This window comes from Schistocerca serialis, chromosome 11 (assembly GCF_023864345.2).
Source record: "Schistocerca serialis cubense isolate TAMUIC-IGC-003099 chromosome 11, iqSchSeri2.2, whole genome shotgun sequence".
Taxonomy (NCBI): Eukaryota; Metazoa; Arthropoda; class Insecta; order Orthoptera; family Acrididae; genus Schistocerca; species Schistocerca serialis.
In genome coordinates this window covers 62,030,179-62,049,055 of record NC_064648.1, presented here as the reverse complement: position 1 = coordinate 62,049,055, position 18,877 = coordinate 62,030,179, and the positions used below count along the sequence as shown (strand labels likewise).

Genomic DNA, 18,877 nt, shown 5'->3' with positions numbered 1-18,877 from the left:
TCCTAGAGTTTGGGATACAGTTGCAGTCTCTATGAACTGTCGCCACATCCAAGAAACAGCAGAATGATTCACATTAAGCCATCAGGCCACATAAAATTTTGACTGTCCTGCTCCCTTTCTTTCTATGGCTCTCCACTGCAGTCTGGTAAGCATCTTCTCTGTGCCATGCTGCAATGTCTGTGGCTGCGTACACAGCATGTGTGGATGTGTGGCTACCCAGAAAACACTACCTCATTTAATATGTGCTCTGACATTGGGCACAGCTGTCAGTTGATCGGAATGCCATCTTTGACGCAGAACCCAATCGCATGAACATCTCAGTAACAGTTTGTACCATTATATCGTGAATTAGACACAGAATGGGGAAGTTGGGTTATTTGTTCCTTTAATTTGGGATGGAAGTGTATTTTTGACTATTTTCCATTCAGTACTCTATTTGCACATTTAGTCTTCATTTTTTCAGTTCTTCCTTACTATCAAGCCAAGCACAAATGGCTCTTTCTGTTGGAGGTGGCCTGAAATGCCACTCAGATGCTCTGTTTCCATGTTGTTCTCCATATGCTATTACTTTCCATTAATGGCCCATATCATATGAAAACTTTTTTTTTCCATTAGGAAACTAGCTACGAAAGAAAATATTCTTCTGTTACCGATACCACAACTCACATTCAATTAAAGTTGACTGGTGCCATAGAATGCAGTCACACATCACAAGCTGGATAGTGTTCTTTCTATGTTTGTGATGGCAGGGTGGAAGGGAGACAGTGTTAGCAAGCTTGTGAAGCCCCACAACTCATTTTTGGCACATCAGTACACTGCTGCTGCCAGCTGAATCCAGTGGTGCTAGAAAAAGATAGGTTTCACATGGCACTGAATATATGGCCATTTTTAAGAGTGGCGGGAATTTTAAATCGAGAAAGCTACAAGTAGAAGTTACAGTGATATGAAGAATCTGTCTTCACATTACATACCTAACTTACTGATCATAATGACACTTCCTGTGTGATATTTTGAAATGCATGGAGCATGATACAAATACATTTTGCTTGGCTACAGTGTTAGAGGCATTTTAAGTTTAAAGTGGTCAAGGAAGAAAGTTTACATTTTTTGTTAGTTAACTTTAACAAACAATTTTTGAAAAAAACATGCTGTAAAGCAAAGAATTTATGGGGGAATTATTTTGTGGATGAAATAATAAAAGTTTCATTTGCTGAATAATTTACATAGTAAATCATTATTAATACTAACTTTCTGTTAAAGGTAAATAATAGTAAAATGAAGATAGATCAATATTTTGCAAATCTGTTACAAGTGATCAAGATATCCACGGGTGTACTGCCGGTCTACAGTGTCCAACGGGCACAATATTTCGGTGATCATACATGTCGCCATCATCAGGTGAACTGACGGACTGAGCTCCTGTGAACGTGCCGGCACAGAGATCCATACGCTATGGCTGCTCAGAGGGAACTGGGTTCAGTTGCGGTGGCAGCCGATATAAATACCCTACGCCTACGGCGCGCTCCCTCCGCTGTCTGCTCCATGGTCGCCCAGTGGAACAGATTGCGACGGTGTCTGAGATGACGTGAGAGTGATGACTCTGTCCGCCTTCGTCGTCACAACTATACGTTTGCTCGAATTACTCTTGATTAACCCAATCGCTAGTTCCCAAGCCTTGCTAAGATTATAGCCAGAGTCACCGTTTATGAGGTCGTCATTGATGTGAATTTCGGTGGCCTCTCTAACAACGCTGTCCCAGTATCTCGATGTCTGTACCAGAATCCTCGTACGTTCATACTCCATAGCGTGTTTTTCTGACAAACAATGTTCAGCGATTGCCGACTTGCTCGGATACATCAGTCGAGTGTGCCTCTGGTGTTCACGGCATCGATCCTCAACGGTACGCATTGTCTGACCAATATATGACTTGCCACATTGACACAGAATCTGGTACACGCCAGCCTTCTTCAAACCAAGGTCATCTTTGGCGCTCCCCAGCAGTGCACGAGTTTTATTCGGAGGACAAAAAACAGTTCCGACCTGGTGTATCTTCAAAATGTGGGCGATTTTCCCTGAGGGTGCGCATGTATATGGAATAAACGCAGTGCCTACCTCCTCCCTCATGATTTCATCCATCTCCACAGGTTGTGCTGTAGTGGTTGGGCGGAGAGCACGTTGAATCTGCCACTCTGAGTACCCATTTTTTTGAAATACGGTTCTCAGATGTTCCAATTCCTGGGGTAGGCTCTCTGTGTCAGAGATTGTGCGCACCCTATGTACTAGAGTTTTAAGTACCCCATTCCTCTGTGAATGGTGGAGGCAGCTTTCTGCGTGCAAATACAGATCAGTGTGTGTTGTCTTCCGATACACCCCATGACCTTGGGTGCCGTCAGCCCTTCTCTTGATCAAGACATCAAGGAAAGGTAATTTACCCTCTGTTTCAGTCTCCACAGTGTATTTGATGTTGTGGTGTATGGAGTTTTCCGTTACGTGGACGACACGTTCGTCATATGACCACATGGTATGGATAAACTCCTTGACTTCCTTACACTTCTAAACTCCATACACCCCAACATCAAATTCACTATGGAGACTGAAACAGAGGGTAAATTACCTTTTCTTGACGTCTTGATCAGGAGAAGGGGTGACGGCACCTTAGGTCATGGGGTGTATCGGAAGACAACACACACTGATCTGTATTTGCACGCAGACAGCTGCCACCACCCTTCAAAGAGGAATGGGGTACTTACAACTCTAGTACGTAGGATGCGCACTGTCTCTGACGCAGAGAGTCTATCCCAGCAATTGGAACATCTGAGAACTGTATTTCGAAAAAATGGGTACTCAGAGTGGCAGATTCAACGTGCTCTCCGCCCAACCACTACAGCACAACCTGTGGAGATGGATGAAATCACGAGGGAGGAGGTAGGCATTGCGTTTATTCCATATACATGCGCACCCTCAGGGAAAATCGCCCACATTTTGAAGAAACACCAGGTCGAAACTGTTTTGTCCTCCGAATAAAACTCGTGCACTGGAGGGGAGCGCCAAAGATGACCTTGGTTTGAGGAAGGCCAGCATGTACCAGATACTGTGTCAATGTGGCAAGTCGTATATTAGTCAGATGATGCGTACCGTCGAGGATCGATACCGTGAACACCAGAGGCACACTCAACTGATGTATCCGAGCAAGTCGGCAGTCGCTGAACATTGTTTGTCGGAAAATCACGCTATGGAGTATGAACGCACGAGGATTCTGGTACAGACGTCGAGATACTGGGACAGTGTTGTTAGAGAGGCCATCGAAATTCGCACCAATGACGACCTCATAAACCGTCACTGTGGCTATAATCTTAGCAAGGCTTGGGAACCAGCAATTGGGTTAATCAAGAGTAAATCGAGCAAACGTATAGTTGTGACGACCAAGGCGCACAGTGCCATCACTCTCGTGTCATCTCAGACGCCGTCGCAATCTGTCCCACTGCGCGACCGTGGCGCTGGGCGCGGACGGCGGAGGGAGCGCGCCGCAGGCGGAGGGTATTTAAATCGGCCACCACCGCAACTGAACCCAGTTCCCTCTGAGCAGCCATAGCGTACGGATCTCCGTGCCGGCATGTTCACAGGAGCTCAGTCCGTCAGTTCACCTGATGATGGCGACATGTATGATCACCGAAATATTGTGCCCGTTGGACACTGTAGACCGGCAGTACACCCGTGGATATTTTGATTATCAAATATGCTGGGAGAAACTCAAGAATCGCCTGTTACAAGTGGTTCAGTGTACAGAAAAGACAAGAAAATATCATAAGACTTCAGAAGAAAGGAAAGAGAGCACCTCAATAAATGTCTAAATTTCAAATAAAGAAAAAGAGAGGAAGAAAGAGTTGTGAAGAGTATGTACAGAGAAAGTAAAAGCACAACCTCTCCTGCAGTCATCAGAACCCTATTTAGGTTCATATAAATCTCCATAAACTTTAAGAAAAGCCGTGAAAAGATTAGAATAGCTTCATCCAGACAGTCCAACTTGGAAATATGCAGTAACAAATACATTAATTGTACCAAGGCCACAACTTCCATAATGTTTAAGCGAACCTTAATAACATAAACTGAATATGAAGGTATTTGAACAAAAGAAGTAAACAGATGAATTTTTTTACAACAGAGATGACTATCAAGCACCTGGCAGATGGGATACTAAATTATTTAAAGATCCTGAGAGTAAGAAGCAGAGTCCTGCAAAAAATAGTACAGAGTATTTTCAGCACAGGGAGCTTATAAGAAATTTGAGGCATACTAAAATGGGGCAAATAAATATTTTCATGGACTACATGCTTACACCTCAATGTGTGTGTGTGTGTGTGTGTGTGTGTGTGTGTGTGTGTGTGTGTGTGTGTGTGAAGATATTATGATAACTCTAGATTACCTGATGAATGCACTGAAAAAGACAATGAAACAGCACTTTTTCATCAGGTAGGTAGTTATTGGAACACGTAGTCCACTGTGAGTTCATGTGTTCCTGAACTCTCATATAAAGTATCAAAACTAACTCCTAAACTTCACTCCACATTAAATGATGAATCCAGAAGTAAAATGGAAACAATGGATTGGTGTTGACAGGTAAACAATATTTTCAGGAGATAATGTTACCATTGCTGATGTATTAACACAAATTGAGAAGCAAATTTTGTGTTTAATATTCCCCTGCTTCATTAAAAACTCACAATCTGCTGAATTGGGGTGAGCGCAAAATGGATCTCCCAAATATGGACATCTACAGACAGACTTTGTAGATAATTTGTCTCTGATTGATGAAGACAAAATTCGAAGTGCTCATTCATCACATGAACAAGCACAAGGTTCACAGGTTGTGCTTGGAATGGTGCTGGAATATTTTATCATGCAATCATCACTGATGAGATCTAACACATGAAACAGGATCTGTTGCTGTGTTCTCATATAGCTGATCTAAAGAAGAAGTTATCATATCTCAAAATAGTTGATAATTTTTTCAGATGGTTGTACTTCCCTATTTGAAAATAAGTATACATTATCCAGTTTGTGTTCAAAAGTATTTGAAATAGAAATAGACTTATTTCTTGCTGCATGTCATGGTAAAATTGTGATGGATGCTATTGGTGGTGCAGTGAAGAGTGGAACCAGATGAAACACAGAAAATGATATGCCGGCTGGGATAAAGATTTTTATGAATGTGCACAAACTCAGACACATAAAAGAATCATGTTTTATGGTACTGAAAGATGACTTCTAAACTACTGAGTAAGTGTAACTTACATTCAGGTCAAAATTTTTGCTCATACCATCCTGAAGTCAAATAAACAAATATCCTCTCATAACTAAGTATGCAAACCATCAAAGATTGTTGGGTATTCAGACGCGTAAAATGATTCTTGTGGGGGAATTGGATGCTACAGATGAACACACAGTTGGAACAGATGCTGACAAGGATGTGTATGTTGATCTGATACATCTTGGATTGTTTGTCACTGCACACATTTTACATGAGAAAGGTATAAAACAATTTCTATGGCATTTGTGGAAATAGAGAAGTTAAGGTAATGCTTTCAAAACCCATTCCAAAGGCTACAATCTGTTCACACAATATACAAGTGACAGCACTTATTCTTAGAACTGAACAAATTTGAACATTAATGAACTAACCAATGATTAATCAAAAAAGCAATAGATGTTATTACTTATGTCTTTAGTATTTGGACATATGACTGTACTGCAAGATAAATCATATCCATTTTTTATGAGAAAATGTAATATAATGGAAATCTGAAAAACTTATGTATTTAAATCATACAATTTATGGACAGTTTTAGTTTTTTAGCCAGTCAAAAACTGCATTAAAAATGACTATTTGCATGAGTCGCGTACAGAACCAAGGATGTCTCAAATGCACCTAGTTTTTTTTTTATATTTACCTTCAAGTTTTCGAGTTTTAGGTACAATTAATGCATGTCTGAAATAATTAATTCTTCATGTATTTGTATTTTAAAGGCAGGTTGTAATTCAAATAATTTCTGGTTTAAATATAATTTTAAAAGATTCTTTCAGGAGCTACCTTTAATTCCACCACACAACCAACTGTCTGAACGCATTGTCGATCATTTAGAAAAAGAAATGTTACCACAAAATGAAATGAAACTCGTTTTTCATACGTGTGATTGCTCAAAAGGAAACTTGGAATCACTCTCCTCAGCTGAATTTTATTTTTCATACAACTGACATTTAATGATTATGTATACAGTTTATTTCACTAAGGAATCATTGTATCTGTACCCACTTCAATTACCAGGCCTACTGATCGTGCAACACATTCAAATTATTTCAAACATTAATTGGTCAATATTGAGTGCATCAGTCATTTCTACAATGAAGTAAAGAAATTTATTAACTAATTTACAAGTCCTATCAACTCTTCATTGCATTTTCTTCATACAAAACAATTTTCAGAATCTTTGGTCATTTGTTGGTAACCTACAAAATATTTTACTGCGTCCTGTGGGTTGTTCATTAAAATTATCTGAACAGAATAGAAACAAAACTTTTGTTTACCTCAGAACAAGAGTAATTAGCCTTTATGTTATACAACTGTCACAACAAAGCTGATCCCACACACCCCTCCTCAAACGTTCTGAGAACCATTGGTGCACAGATTACATTATCCTGTCAATACAGCCATATCCGTTAATGACAAGAAATTAACAAACATCTAACATTTACTCACCCGTACCCTCACTTAGAGATCAAGATTATTTTGAGAAAATATTAGATTCTTTATAAACTTGACAACTGAAGACAATATGACTCATCATCAAACACTTAGCACACATGCACTGAGTTAATTGCGTTGTGAAAGATATGTACAGTACCTATCTATGTTTGTAGTATCTGTACCCATACACTGGGCTTAAAAGACCAAGTATTATTTTGAATGTTATACATACTAGTTAGTTGGAGATGAAAGGAAAAACAGTCTGCTAATAGAATGAAAAAAGGTTATGCAGGTGTGGCCATCTGAAGCAAGTATTCAGTTGGTGTATAAGTTTACGGCATTTTTCCATAAATTTAATAGACAAATCGGATGCACATAACAGAGACTTATCATCAATGAACTGTTCTCCTTCACTATTTACAGCAGTCTCCCAATGCCGGGGTGACTTTTTGATTCTGTAATTGTAAAAGTCATCTGGTTTTGAGATGAGGAACTCATCGAGCAATGTTGAAAGTGTATTTTCATCTGGAAAGGAAGTGCCTTGAAGGTTGCTCAATAGAGAGCAGAAAAGGCGAAAATATGTGGGTGCAAGATCAAGTGAATAAGATGGGTGTCGAATGACTTAAACCAAGTCCTGTGTACTGTTTTTGGTCAGTCTAGTAGAATGCAGGCATGCATTATGATGAAGTGGCATCATCCTGGTTATTGATCTTGGATTTCATCTGTGAAACATCTCAGTTATTGACATAATTAGCAACAGTAATGAGTGGTTACACCTCTATGGAGCAATTCATAGTATACCACACTATTGCTGTCCTGCTGCGTGTTTGGGCTTAACCATTCCTTTTTTCCCCTTATTTTAGGACAAAGACACCATTTCTTGTCACGATAATGATACAGAACAGGAATGGTTAGTGTTGTTCACAAGCCAATTGATGACAAATAAGCAGAGATATGCATATGGCCATCCTCTGACTTTTCTGTCTTTAGAGCATGTGGTACACATACATCCAAATTTTGAACTTTCCCACTGCACAGAAAATGTCGCAAGATGACAACATTATCAGTTCATTGAATTTGCCAGTTCTCGCGTACAATGACACGAATCATTGTGAATTAATGCTTTTAAGTGATCTTCATAAAAAAAGCCCCAAAAGTCCTCTTGAACATGGCGAGTCACTAATGATGAAACAGTTCTCCTTAGAATGAAAAGAAAAAAGAAAAAAAAAAAAAAAAAAACATTTTCTTGTCAAGCTCTGTCCAATATCTTTAATTAAAAACAGGATCCTAATGTTTCTGGCAGCCTCCACTGCTGCTACCCCTTTACAGTACCCAAGCAGATGAATATGTCAACAGTGCTCTGATTTCTATACTTGGCACTCCACTTTCTAGTGACCACTGATCCATCAGTTTCACCAAATGACAATTTGTAAACTGAGACAAACGAACTCAAAGAGCAACAGTGAACTACAAATAAAAAAATGTCAATTGATAAATTAACCCTCAGCAACTGGAATGCCAACATGGGAAACGAAAGTGTTATGAACTAATGCACCAGCCTAATATTCAGGAAAAAAAATGAAAAAATATTGGGACACGAAAACAAAAATTTCTTAAGAGTGGCTGAAAACACTGGGGAGAAAAGTGACCATTGATATTAGATCCATCAGCCTCAGTCAGGAAGTGTATACTTGACCGGACTCAGTTTCATCAAATGAACTGTCAAATAAGTCACAAGAATAACCTGATGACAGGAGGACGAACGCTTCTTTTTATGATTGTAACAACCTAATTAGTAAAATGTTGTGATAACTTTACAGCATGACTGAAATATGCAGTGGAAGTGGAGAAACTTTATTTACATCAAACTACAACATTGAACTCCCATTTACTTGGGAAGCTACAGTATAATGGTGTTAAGACAATTACACTTAAAAGAACTGACTCTTAGCTTAGGGAGAGAGAGAGAGAGAAAAAAAATAAAAAATAAAAAAAAAAATAAAAAAATAACTGGGTAATAGTAATAAATGATATCTTGGGAGGAAAACTGAATACAGAATTGGAAAACATTACTTATGATGTCCCACAAGGTTCAGTGTTTGACTTGTCCTGAGCTACATAAATGTTGTGCTGAAGCCATTGGAGGGGGCCTTCAAAATCTGCTACGTCTGCTGATGACACAACTACACTGACAGGGTGTATACATGGACAAGGAAAATAAATTCCCGGATTTCCCAGTTGAAAATACACTTTTTCCGTGTTAAGTGACAGTATACATTTCCTCGGCACTGGAAAACTTATGAGTCCTTAGAATGTTTATGGTTTTCTACACAGACGTAGAATTTGCCGGCACTTTAGAAAAGGAAATCCAGGGCGGAAAAAAACACGTTTTGGAAAGATCTTACGTGCAGCAACATGTACGCTGCATTTTTTCATGTTACAGAGGTACGAATTCGAATTCCACCAAACACTGCATTATACTTTCCGAAGCAATGAAATCGAGATTGCGACGCGCTTTTGTAAGCCAGTCATAGCTCATGTCACGTGATCTCGCCACCTGATGACAGCACAGGACACGTGATGTAGTCAACCAATAGCAAGATCACTCTTAAGTAGCGCGAACACACAACAAGAAAAGTTAACGGTGGGAATTAATAGACATAGTGTTGCTACAAGAAAAACAAAGCTTTCACAAATAATATTTGTCTCTAAGATTAATAAGCTGCAAGAGAAGCTAAGCTTCCACATATAATGCTGATCCTTTTGCGCGTGTTACACTTTGAGATACATCACACAAATGTGCCAGTAAATTTTTTAATAACGACGTAAATGTCTGATCTTCTGGGCTCCAAATTCTTCTAGAATGAGAGTCAAACGCTCTGTGATCTAAGAAATTCATCGTACATTCTCACACATAGTTCATCTTGCGTAAAAGGAAATTTACTTTGAAAGTAACACTTTTCAAACCATCATTCGCAATATTTTCCCGTGACCTGTTAGAAATTGGTTCATTTTAGCAGTTCCCAGAGAGTGCCAGATAACAGGCGTCACTGTGCTTGCGCAGCTACGACGACGCAGGAAGCCCGCATGTTCGTACATGTAAAACATTAAAAGATCTTGCATTATGTCATAAAAGAAACAAGACATCAAAAGATACTTCAAGAGCATCAGAATTTCGTGAACCATACTAAAATGTATAATTTGGCTTAAAGTGCAACATCTTATGTCCAGATTCAGATGTAAATTTTCTTGAGTACCAGTACTCTATTATCTCATGTTTGGTTCATTATTATGGCATAATGCCATATGAACTAGAAGATGGAAAACATGCACTTGAAATGCAGCGAACAGTTGAAACTAGCCAACAGTGTGAAATTAAACACTTCGTTTCAAATAAATTGACTGCCTCAGCACAAAAATTAATAAAAGCCAAATCTCTTTAGCAAACAGACAAAAATAACTTCATTGTTCTGCAAGGTGATTAATGCTTGACTGTCAGAAAGGTGGAAATAAAACCTGAAACTAACAACATATTTTAGCCTTCCATAATTATGCAAACGTGTTTTAATTCATTTGGTAGGTCCCAGCCACAGAAATCCTTTTTGTTTACATTTAATGTGAGAGCAATAACCGAAGAGGAAACAGCAAAATCACTAAACGTAAACACAGGTCATGTGGAGACAAACGACCTCCTCACTACAACTCAAGACTGCTCTGTGCATCAGCCCCAGATCTACGATTTCCGAACCGGAGCAATTTAGATAGTGGCGCCAAGCCACACATCTGTAGCCAGAAGTGGGAGAAGGTACTACTCACACGCGACTCAACTGCTCACGCGAAAGAGCCTGCCCGCAACTGCTCAATTGAATCTAATGTAAACAGCTGTCATGTCACGCTCATAGGAGGCAATTTGTTGTTAGGAAGCACTGCATATTTTTCCTAAAGCCTTTGACACAATTTGTGTTGGCAGACACTTGTATGAGCACAGTGTTTTGTTGTTGTATATGGCGCATTTCCTTTGCAACTTAAGTCTTATTCTCATTTTTGTTTCTCTCGTTCATGTTTTGTTGCTGCAGTATTATTCTGCAAAAGCGGGATACAGTAAAATCCTTCGTTAGAGTATTGGCTCTTACCAGTCAAAATCACAAAAATTTAACTGGTAATTAAAGCAATGAAAAATTCCCAGAATTCTAAACAATTCCCGGGCTTTTCCCGGGTCGTATACACGCTGACTGATAACTGATGAACACATTCGTGCCAGAAACAACCAGGAGAATAATGGAACATGCTTGCAACTGGTTTACAGGCAACAGAACAAAAATTCTATCTTTGCACTTACAAAAATACACATCATGCAGCTCCAACCAAATCGAAATGACTCACAGATACAAGGAGGAGATATCAATGACAGACACTGGAAAGGATCCATGTGTGAAGTTCTTAGGCATTCAAATAGATAATAAATTAAGAAGGCCCCAGAATGAGAACAAGTTAACCAAAAAGCTCAGATCTCTTTGCCTTGCAATTATATAAATGTTCCTCCAGAGTTGCAAAAATGCTTCCTTGCGTGCTTTCACTCAGTACTAACCTATAGGATAATCTTATAGAGCAGGGCAGCATGCAATAGGGACGTAATGTGATGTTGACAACTGAACATTGCATAAACCTCTTCACGCACCTTGGATATCTTGCACCAATTGTTGGTATTTATGTTAAATAACAATATAAATATTTTATTTATTTCCAGAGGGCCATTTCAGAAGATAATTCCAAAAACAAATCAAAAATCCAAAAGAAGCCATCAGTATTGTCTTTAGGTGAGTGACACTGAATGGATCATCTTGACAAGTTTACCAATTTGTTGACCCCATTTCAATTTGAAATTCAAGCAGACACCAAGGAATTGTACATAGTACATTTCATTTAGCGAATGACCTGTAGTATCTACTTCTATCAGTAGTAGGTCATTTCTGATTGCTTTCAATCATATAAAATGAGTCCTCAAAGGATAAGACATGGATCTGTAGTGGTAAACCAGTTGTACATCTCATCAGCTATCATGTGATCTGTGCCTTGTTAGGTTGAGGATGGGAATTTTGAATGATATGCCTGTGCCATTAGCAGACATTATACTATGTAAAACAACTTGATGGGAAATTAATAAGATTTCTGAAGTATCTGAGTGACAAATTATATGAACAGCCACTGTATGAAGAACATAAATGGAGAAGCAGCCAGAATAAAAACAACTAAAATAGCTGTAAAATGAGCCCATAAATGGTGCCCTGCAGAGAACCATTAGAATGAAGGAGAATCAAGAAATTAGTTGATATGCCAGATGGTGATCAATCAGTAAGTATGGAATGAATCAAATATGATAGCAGCTGGAATTAAGTTACATATAAATGCTCACTTTGTTAATAATTAACTACTGTTCTCCAAACAAGTAACAACAATAGTAAGGGTAACATGCTGTAATGTAGAAAACTGGAAGTCTGTTGGTGGTGATCATGAACTGTTATTCAACTTATGTAATGTGGTGAAGGAACATTTTAGTGATATTAAAACTGAATTGAATATGAAGACTATGGAATTCTGTAACAAACTGAAGAAAGTGGACAATATTAGAAAACACAAAGATGAACCAAAAATAAAAGCGATGGAAAATAATCAGAAATAAGAGTATCTGGATGGTGTGACACTGCATCAGAACCTGTATAAAAGAGCACTTCTTAACAGTGATCTGCCTGAAGGATCGATCAGCTATAAGGGGCTGCAGATCCGACCTTGAAATGTCCTTTAGCTCACAGTATAATATCTTCTTTACTGGTGGGGGTTTCTGAAAGGCTCCAAGTGCCTCCTCTTCCAACAATTTGGATTAACTATGATGCTACATGAAAACAGCAGTTAGTTTCCTGAACTGACATGCTTGCGAATGCATGGCTCAAATCTGTCATCTGGATGCTTAACAAGCTAAAAAGAATATCGATATATGTGATCAGTAAATGAAGAATCTGACCCTAAACACAGCTGTGAAAAGTGATTTAATATTGTATATGCATGCATATAAATCATATGGTTCTTTTGTAAATAAAGGCTTTGCTGGCATGTATTGAAGTAACAATCATACCCCAATTCTGCATCTTTATTTATGACACAGTTATAGCCTTGTGAAAAGTGATGATTTTAAACATCCTGAGGAATTGCTTATACAAGTATAATTTGTTTTAGTAAAATATGCTAACATTAATTTGTCTTTATGTCTTGCAATTTCCATGAAATTACATTTGCTTTCAACACTAACCTCTACCCGGGCCAAAGATGGTGTGTGTTATGGTTGTTCATTCTTTGATTTACACATTGCTTTTCATAAATGATGTGGATGCATGTGGAATGAGCTAGACTGAAAATTTAAAGGCACAAGCTCCCACAGCAATTTACTTCTGTGAAGTATACCGGCAACCATCTTTGTGAGACTAGTGCCCATCTACTCACACTGCAAATAGATGATTTTGTACATATGTGTATGTACATTAACTACTATGGAAAGTATCACTGTTGCTCATACTACATTACTCAGCTACTTATTTACCTAGTATTTCCACATACATCGATACTCCGCCTAATGGTGTGTGGTGGCGGGTACCCCGTACTGCCGCTGGTCACTTCCTGTCCCATTCCACTCACAAATAGAATGAGGGAAGAAGATCATATATGTGACTCCATAAGAGCCATGAGCTCTCGTATTTTATAATCGTGGTCCTTACACGCAATGTATGTTGGAGACAACAGAATCGTTCAGCAGTCAGCTTCAAATGGCAGTTCTTTTAAGTTTTTTCAATAGCATTCCTCCATCTGAGATCATGAAGCATTTCCATAACACTTGTGTGTTGTTTAAACTTACCAGTAACAAATCGAACAGCCTGCCTCTGAATTTCTTCTCCAGCAAAGGATTAATACACTTTTACAGAGAAATTATGTCTGTTGTCTATTTATTGCTGAAGTCGAAACCCATTCAACACAAAAACTGAAGTTAAGTGGAAGTTGCATCCCCGAGACAAATTATTCTGATGAGCGCAAGAGAGTCGCTAATAAGGTAGTACTGAAGTGTTGTTTTAGATACATGATATCTACTGAAAACTAAATATTCCCGTTTATCCACTCTACAACCAATCAAAGCAGCAAAACCACGCCCTCATACTCTACACACAGAATATGAAGGGACCCAACTCACTGAACGTAAGAATGAAAAATATACTTATGCTTAATTACATATTCATTCTGTATGCATTCATCCAAATGACTCTGCAGAACACTGTGCTCTCTCTCACCTCACCCCACACCTTACTGTTTGCAATATCATTCCTTTGTATAACACTTTATTCTACAATTAGCTGTGTTTTACTGGAACTGGCTGAAGGCTGTAACTATCACATTTATCTGAATATACAACTGTCTGATACTCCATATGTTCTCCGATTAGTCACTACATAGTCTGTCTGTGTTCTTTCCCAGAACACCTGCTCCCAACTCACATTTCTGCCATCCACTTTTCTGCATGATGCTTGACAGTTTCAAAAGATGATTCCCCCCATCTCAATGATCACATCTCTGAATCTCACTTTTCCATATCTTCACTATAGCTGAACAAATTTCTTTGTATGATAAAAATCAAGCATCAGCAGTCTAATGCCTTGCCTTAACTATACCATGTAACAAGTGGATGGCACAGCCATAACCAGCATTTCAAAACAAAACCAGAGAAAAGAGAAAAGATATATCTTTGAGACTGTCTTACATCTCTAAAACCATGTGCCATTACAAACCAACCTCCACATTAGAATTTTCAAGCACTGCCATATAAGCCCATCATGAAATTTAGCTGTCGGAACCTTAATGCAAGACATGGGCTTTCAGTTAGCAGCACATCTGTATCAGCCTACAATAGCACCAAAACTTTGGAGAAATTCAAACAACTGAGAATCACTCTTCAACAGCACAAAGGGATAAAAATCAATGCAACTTCTTGATGTCAACATCTTATCTCATGAATCTCTCACTAGGTGATGAGTCCTTTCTACTATTATCTTCCTCACTAATGGTATCTTCACATACGATAGCAATTACAATCAAGAGAATAATAAAACACAGGAAATAATAATATGCAATGAATGCACATCAAAATTAAGCCTGACAAACAAATTTCCAATGCAGAAACAACACATCTGATGTAGGAACTAGTTTGGACAGGTTTTCAGAAAAAAATTCAGTGGTCACTGTAAATCAGGTACCTAGGTGTACAGTAACGAAGACTTGCTCTAGCTTCTCATACAATTACTTAATAAAATTCCCAATTCTACCATTACTACAGAATCTTGCTCGCCATGTGCCAATATCAAAATGATCAGCTCTATTTTTATGCATCGTTAAGCCCTAGCATTTTATGCTCCTGACCACAAAGACTGCATGTCACTCCAACTGGCGGAGCTAAGATGTTGACTTCACAACGGCATGTGCTACTCAGGATCACCGTCTATGTCCAGATTCTACTTGTAGATCCACTCAGGTGCCTAGCACTATTCAGTCTAAGTTATGTATTTTCAATGTAACAACTGGAGTACATGTCATTGATTTCAGTGCCAACCACATGACACGGTTTCCCAGGCCATACAATCAGCAACACACTGTTCTGCACACTTGCATTGGGAGCAGCACTCCATGCAGCATAAGACACTATATCTGCATCTCTGACCCTGGTGCCACAGAGCCTTCTTGTACGACCTGTGACCTCTCTGGCTGAATACGAAGGCCAGTATGGTCTTTTCTATTCTCACAATAAGTGGTCACCAACTACAATCCAGCCACTTTGACAACTACAGCTATGCCCTAGGACACCCTACGGTTCATTGTTTTGGCCATGCTCCTAGTTTGCACATCACTGACTACTATGCATAGCGTTCTCATTTTTGTAAAACCTTTTTTGTAGAACAACACTTCTACTGTTTTACTTGCTGACCTGTCTACTTGTAATGCCAATACACCCCTCTCATTTGTTTAAAATGCCATATGAGTCTCTTTGACATTAAGTCTGTCTGTAAGCTGTGAATCAGCTGCACTCTTTTGCATACTGTCTGAGCTGTGTGCTTCTATAATCACCATGCAATTTCAGTGTCTGAAGAAGCCAACATTTCAGTGTCTGAAGAATCTTTTACAGCCATAGGAAGCTTGTTAAAGAGAACTGAGATCAAGAGTGAATGTCTACCCAACCTTCTGCAGTTGTGTGTTTAATGTTCCCCAATCTTCATCTAATTTTATTCATGTGACATGTTTTCAATGTGAGCACCTTTTTCCCTCAGCAAGGTAATAAAGCATATTATGACAAGTAATCATTCTTCTTTAGAGCTGCCATATCTCTAAAGGTGAGGTCATACACGGCTTCATCTATGAACAGTAATTCACCAAAAGTCATACACAGAGTTTCTCTCTGACTGACAAATTTATAACAAATAGAACAGGTACCACAGAAGCTGCCCACAATATGTACAGGTTGTGGCCAAGGTATCAGGGGTAATCTATAACACATGAATTTTAACTTCTTTCAAAATGCAAAAAAAGTTTTGGGACAAACCCATGAATAGCTATGATTCACTCAGAAGGCAAGAATGCCCAACATTCTTTTGAATTGTATTAGTCCCAAGTTACTGAAAAGAGGAATATTTCTCAAATGACCTATGGTTAAAGTTCACACTTTGTCTAAATGTGAAGTGTATCTATCACACACTGCCATTATACAATATGTTTGATATCAACAATGGCTATGGAAAACAGGATTATACCAGCCCCAGCCACCAGTTAACTCCATCTCTATTTAAAAGTCAGCATGTAACAGGTAATATGGAAGTCAAGTGGATGAGTAGAAGAATACTCTACAATTACAAACAGTAACAAGTTCCACAAAACTGACAATCTGTGAGAATTGCACTGCAATACATTCTTTACTCTACACAATTAACGGATCACTTTTTGCCTCACTCTGCATGCAATAATTCAGGGATGTAAATACTTACAATATTCTCAGTTACATTCACTTCAACATTTACTTCAGGATCCTCCTTGACAACATCAGTGGACCAAGATAGTTCCAATAGGTCTTCAACACACTGAAAAAAGAAAACAATCTCTGAATTATAACTGCTTGCTAACTTCTGTACAAATGACACAGCTCTCAATATTCCTTTCTTATGAATATTGTCTAACTTTGCACAGATTCTTATCACTTGGTAAAAGTGTGTCATAACGCATTCAAATCAGTTCTTATGACTCTTGTTATGCTAACAGCCACTGAGTAGTATTCATATTGGGAAGCTTTCACTTTCTATTCCTGTCATATAACCTACACTGATTTCAGTGGCACTAGAGTCTACTCTATTGCATGGTCATACTTCCATTTACAAAGATGTTATATGTGTATATGTGTATGTCAACATTTCAAAATTAAACTCAGATAAATATATCTAAAAACAAAGATGTAGTGACGTACCAAATGAAAGTGCTGGCAGGTCGACAGGCACACAAACAAACACAAACATACACACAAAATTCAAGCTTTCGCAACAAACTGTTGCCTCATCAGGAAAGAGGGAAGGAGAGGGAAAGACGAAAGGATGTGAGTTTTAAGGGACAGGGTAAGGAGTCATTCCAATCCCGGGAGCGGAAAGACTTACCTTAGGGGGAAAAAAGGACGGGTATACACTCGCACACACACACACACACACACACACACACACACACACACACACACACACACACATATCCATCCATGTGTGGATTCAACAAGCCAACCATCTCTGTCCATCTGCTCTGTCCTATCTCTGTCCATGTTTTCCTGCCACCTCTTTCCTGATGAGGCAACAGTTTGTTGCGAAAGCTTGAATTTTGTGTGTATGTTTGTGTTTGTTTGTGTGCCTGTCGACCTGCCAGCACTTTCATTTGGTAAGTCACTACATCTTTGTTTTTAGATATATTTTTCCTACGTGGAATGTTTCCCTCTATTATAACCATATCATTAATTTAAACTCAGATAATATAGAGATGCCAATAATCTTCTAGCCGTAAACCCATAAATAAGATGGCTTTTTGGTCATTAATCTAATGAATATGGCAGTCCACACATTATATCAAAATTAACCAAATTTAATGCTATTTACAAAGCTTCTTGCTCTGTCACCATGTATTTTCAGTGCCTGCTCTTTAGGGAACAATGCAAATTTGTCATGTGTACTGGAGGAAAATCACAAGGAATTACATACAGCCAATGCAAGATTTCAGTAATGATGTAAGTACTTCAGTGAACAGTGACTAGGAAGTCTAAAATATATACCTACAAGTATCTATAGTTCCAAATGTTCTGTTATAGCACTATGAAACAGAGGCCATTACTTCCAATAGGAAGCCTTCCTTGCTCTGTTCATACCAAATATGTATTTAAAGCACTCATTACATACAATAACAATAAAAAATTGAAGAAGGGTAATGGTTACTAAAAATATGCTTGTTACAAGGGCAGATAAAATATTATTGGTAATAAGTAAGACATAGCAAATCTAACTAGAGTCAACTGAAAGTCCACAAAAATTCTTGAAAATAGCTGGTATCACAGGTTACAATTGTTCACCATCCATGGTAATTTAGCTTGAATGCCCCATATTTGTATCAGGACATACTTGCTACACTTCATGCACAATACAGTGTTTGTGCTAACAGCTGCATTACACTCAGAGCCATCCACATGTTGTTTCAGTTCTGTATCTTGCTTTACCCAAACACTAGGTCCTTCAGCCTTCACTGGGTGTTCAAGACAGTGAAAAAAAGCAAACAAATGAAGTGATCACGGCTTCTGTGCCTTATTCCTACATGGCTACTTCTTAGAGAGGAGTAGGGGAGCAGGAAAAGAGAGAAAGAGAAAGAGAGAGAGAGAGAGAGAGAGAGAGAGAGAGAGAGAGAGAGAAGTACCTTCAAACTGATCTTGTGCAGGTAGAAGCTGACAAGGCCATAACACTAATAATCACACGTATTCATCAATTAGAACCAGGCAGCAAGAAAATGTGGGTGCCACAATTCAAATATTTGAAACCA

At 38.6% G+C, this 18,877-nt stretch overlaps 1 protein-coding gene across 8 annotated transcripts in view; it reads right to left on the bottom strand.

The window, feature by feature from the left end:
- LOC126427289 (zinc finger protein 99-like) overlaps positions 1-18,877 on the bottom strand; it is a 159,092-nt gene that overhangs the window by 82,239 nt on the left and 57,976 nt on the right. For 7 of the 8 annotated variants that reach the window (XM_050089572.1, XM_050089578.1, XM_050089575.1 and 4 more), the window contains one exon: positions 16,810-16,902. In XM_050089572.1, the coding sequence (XP_049945529.1) occupies positions 16,810-16,902 (93 nt within the window). Of the gene's footprint in view, positions 1-16,809; positions 16,904-18,877 lie in introns of those variants that run through there. The other variant, XM_050089573.1, reaches the window with a different exon arrangement.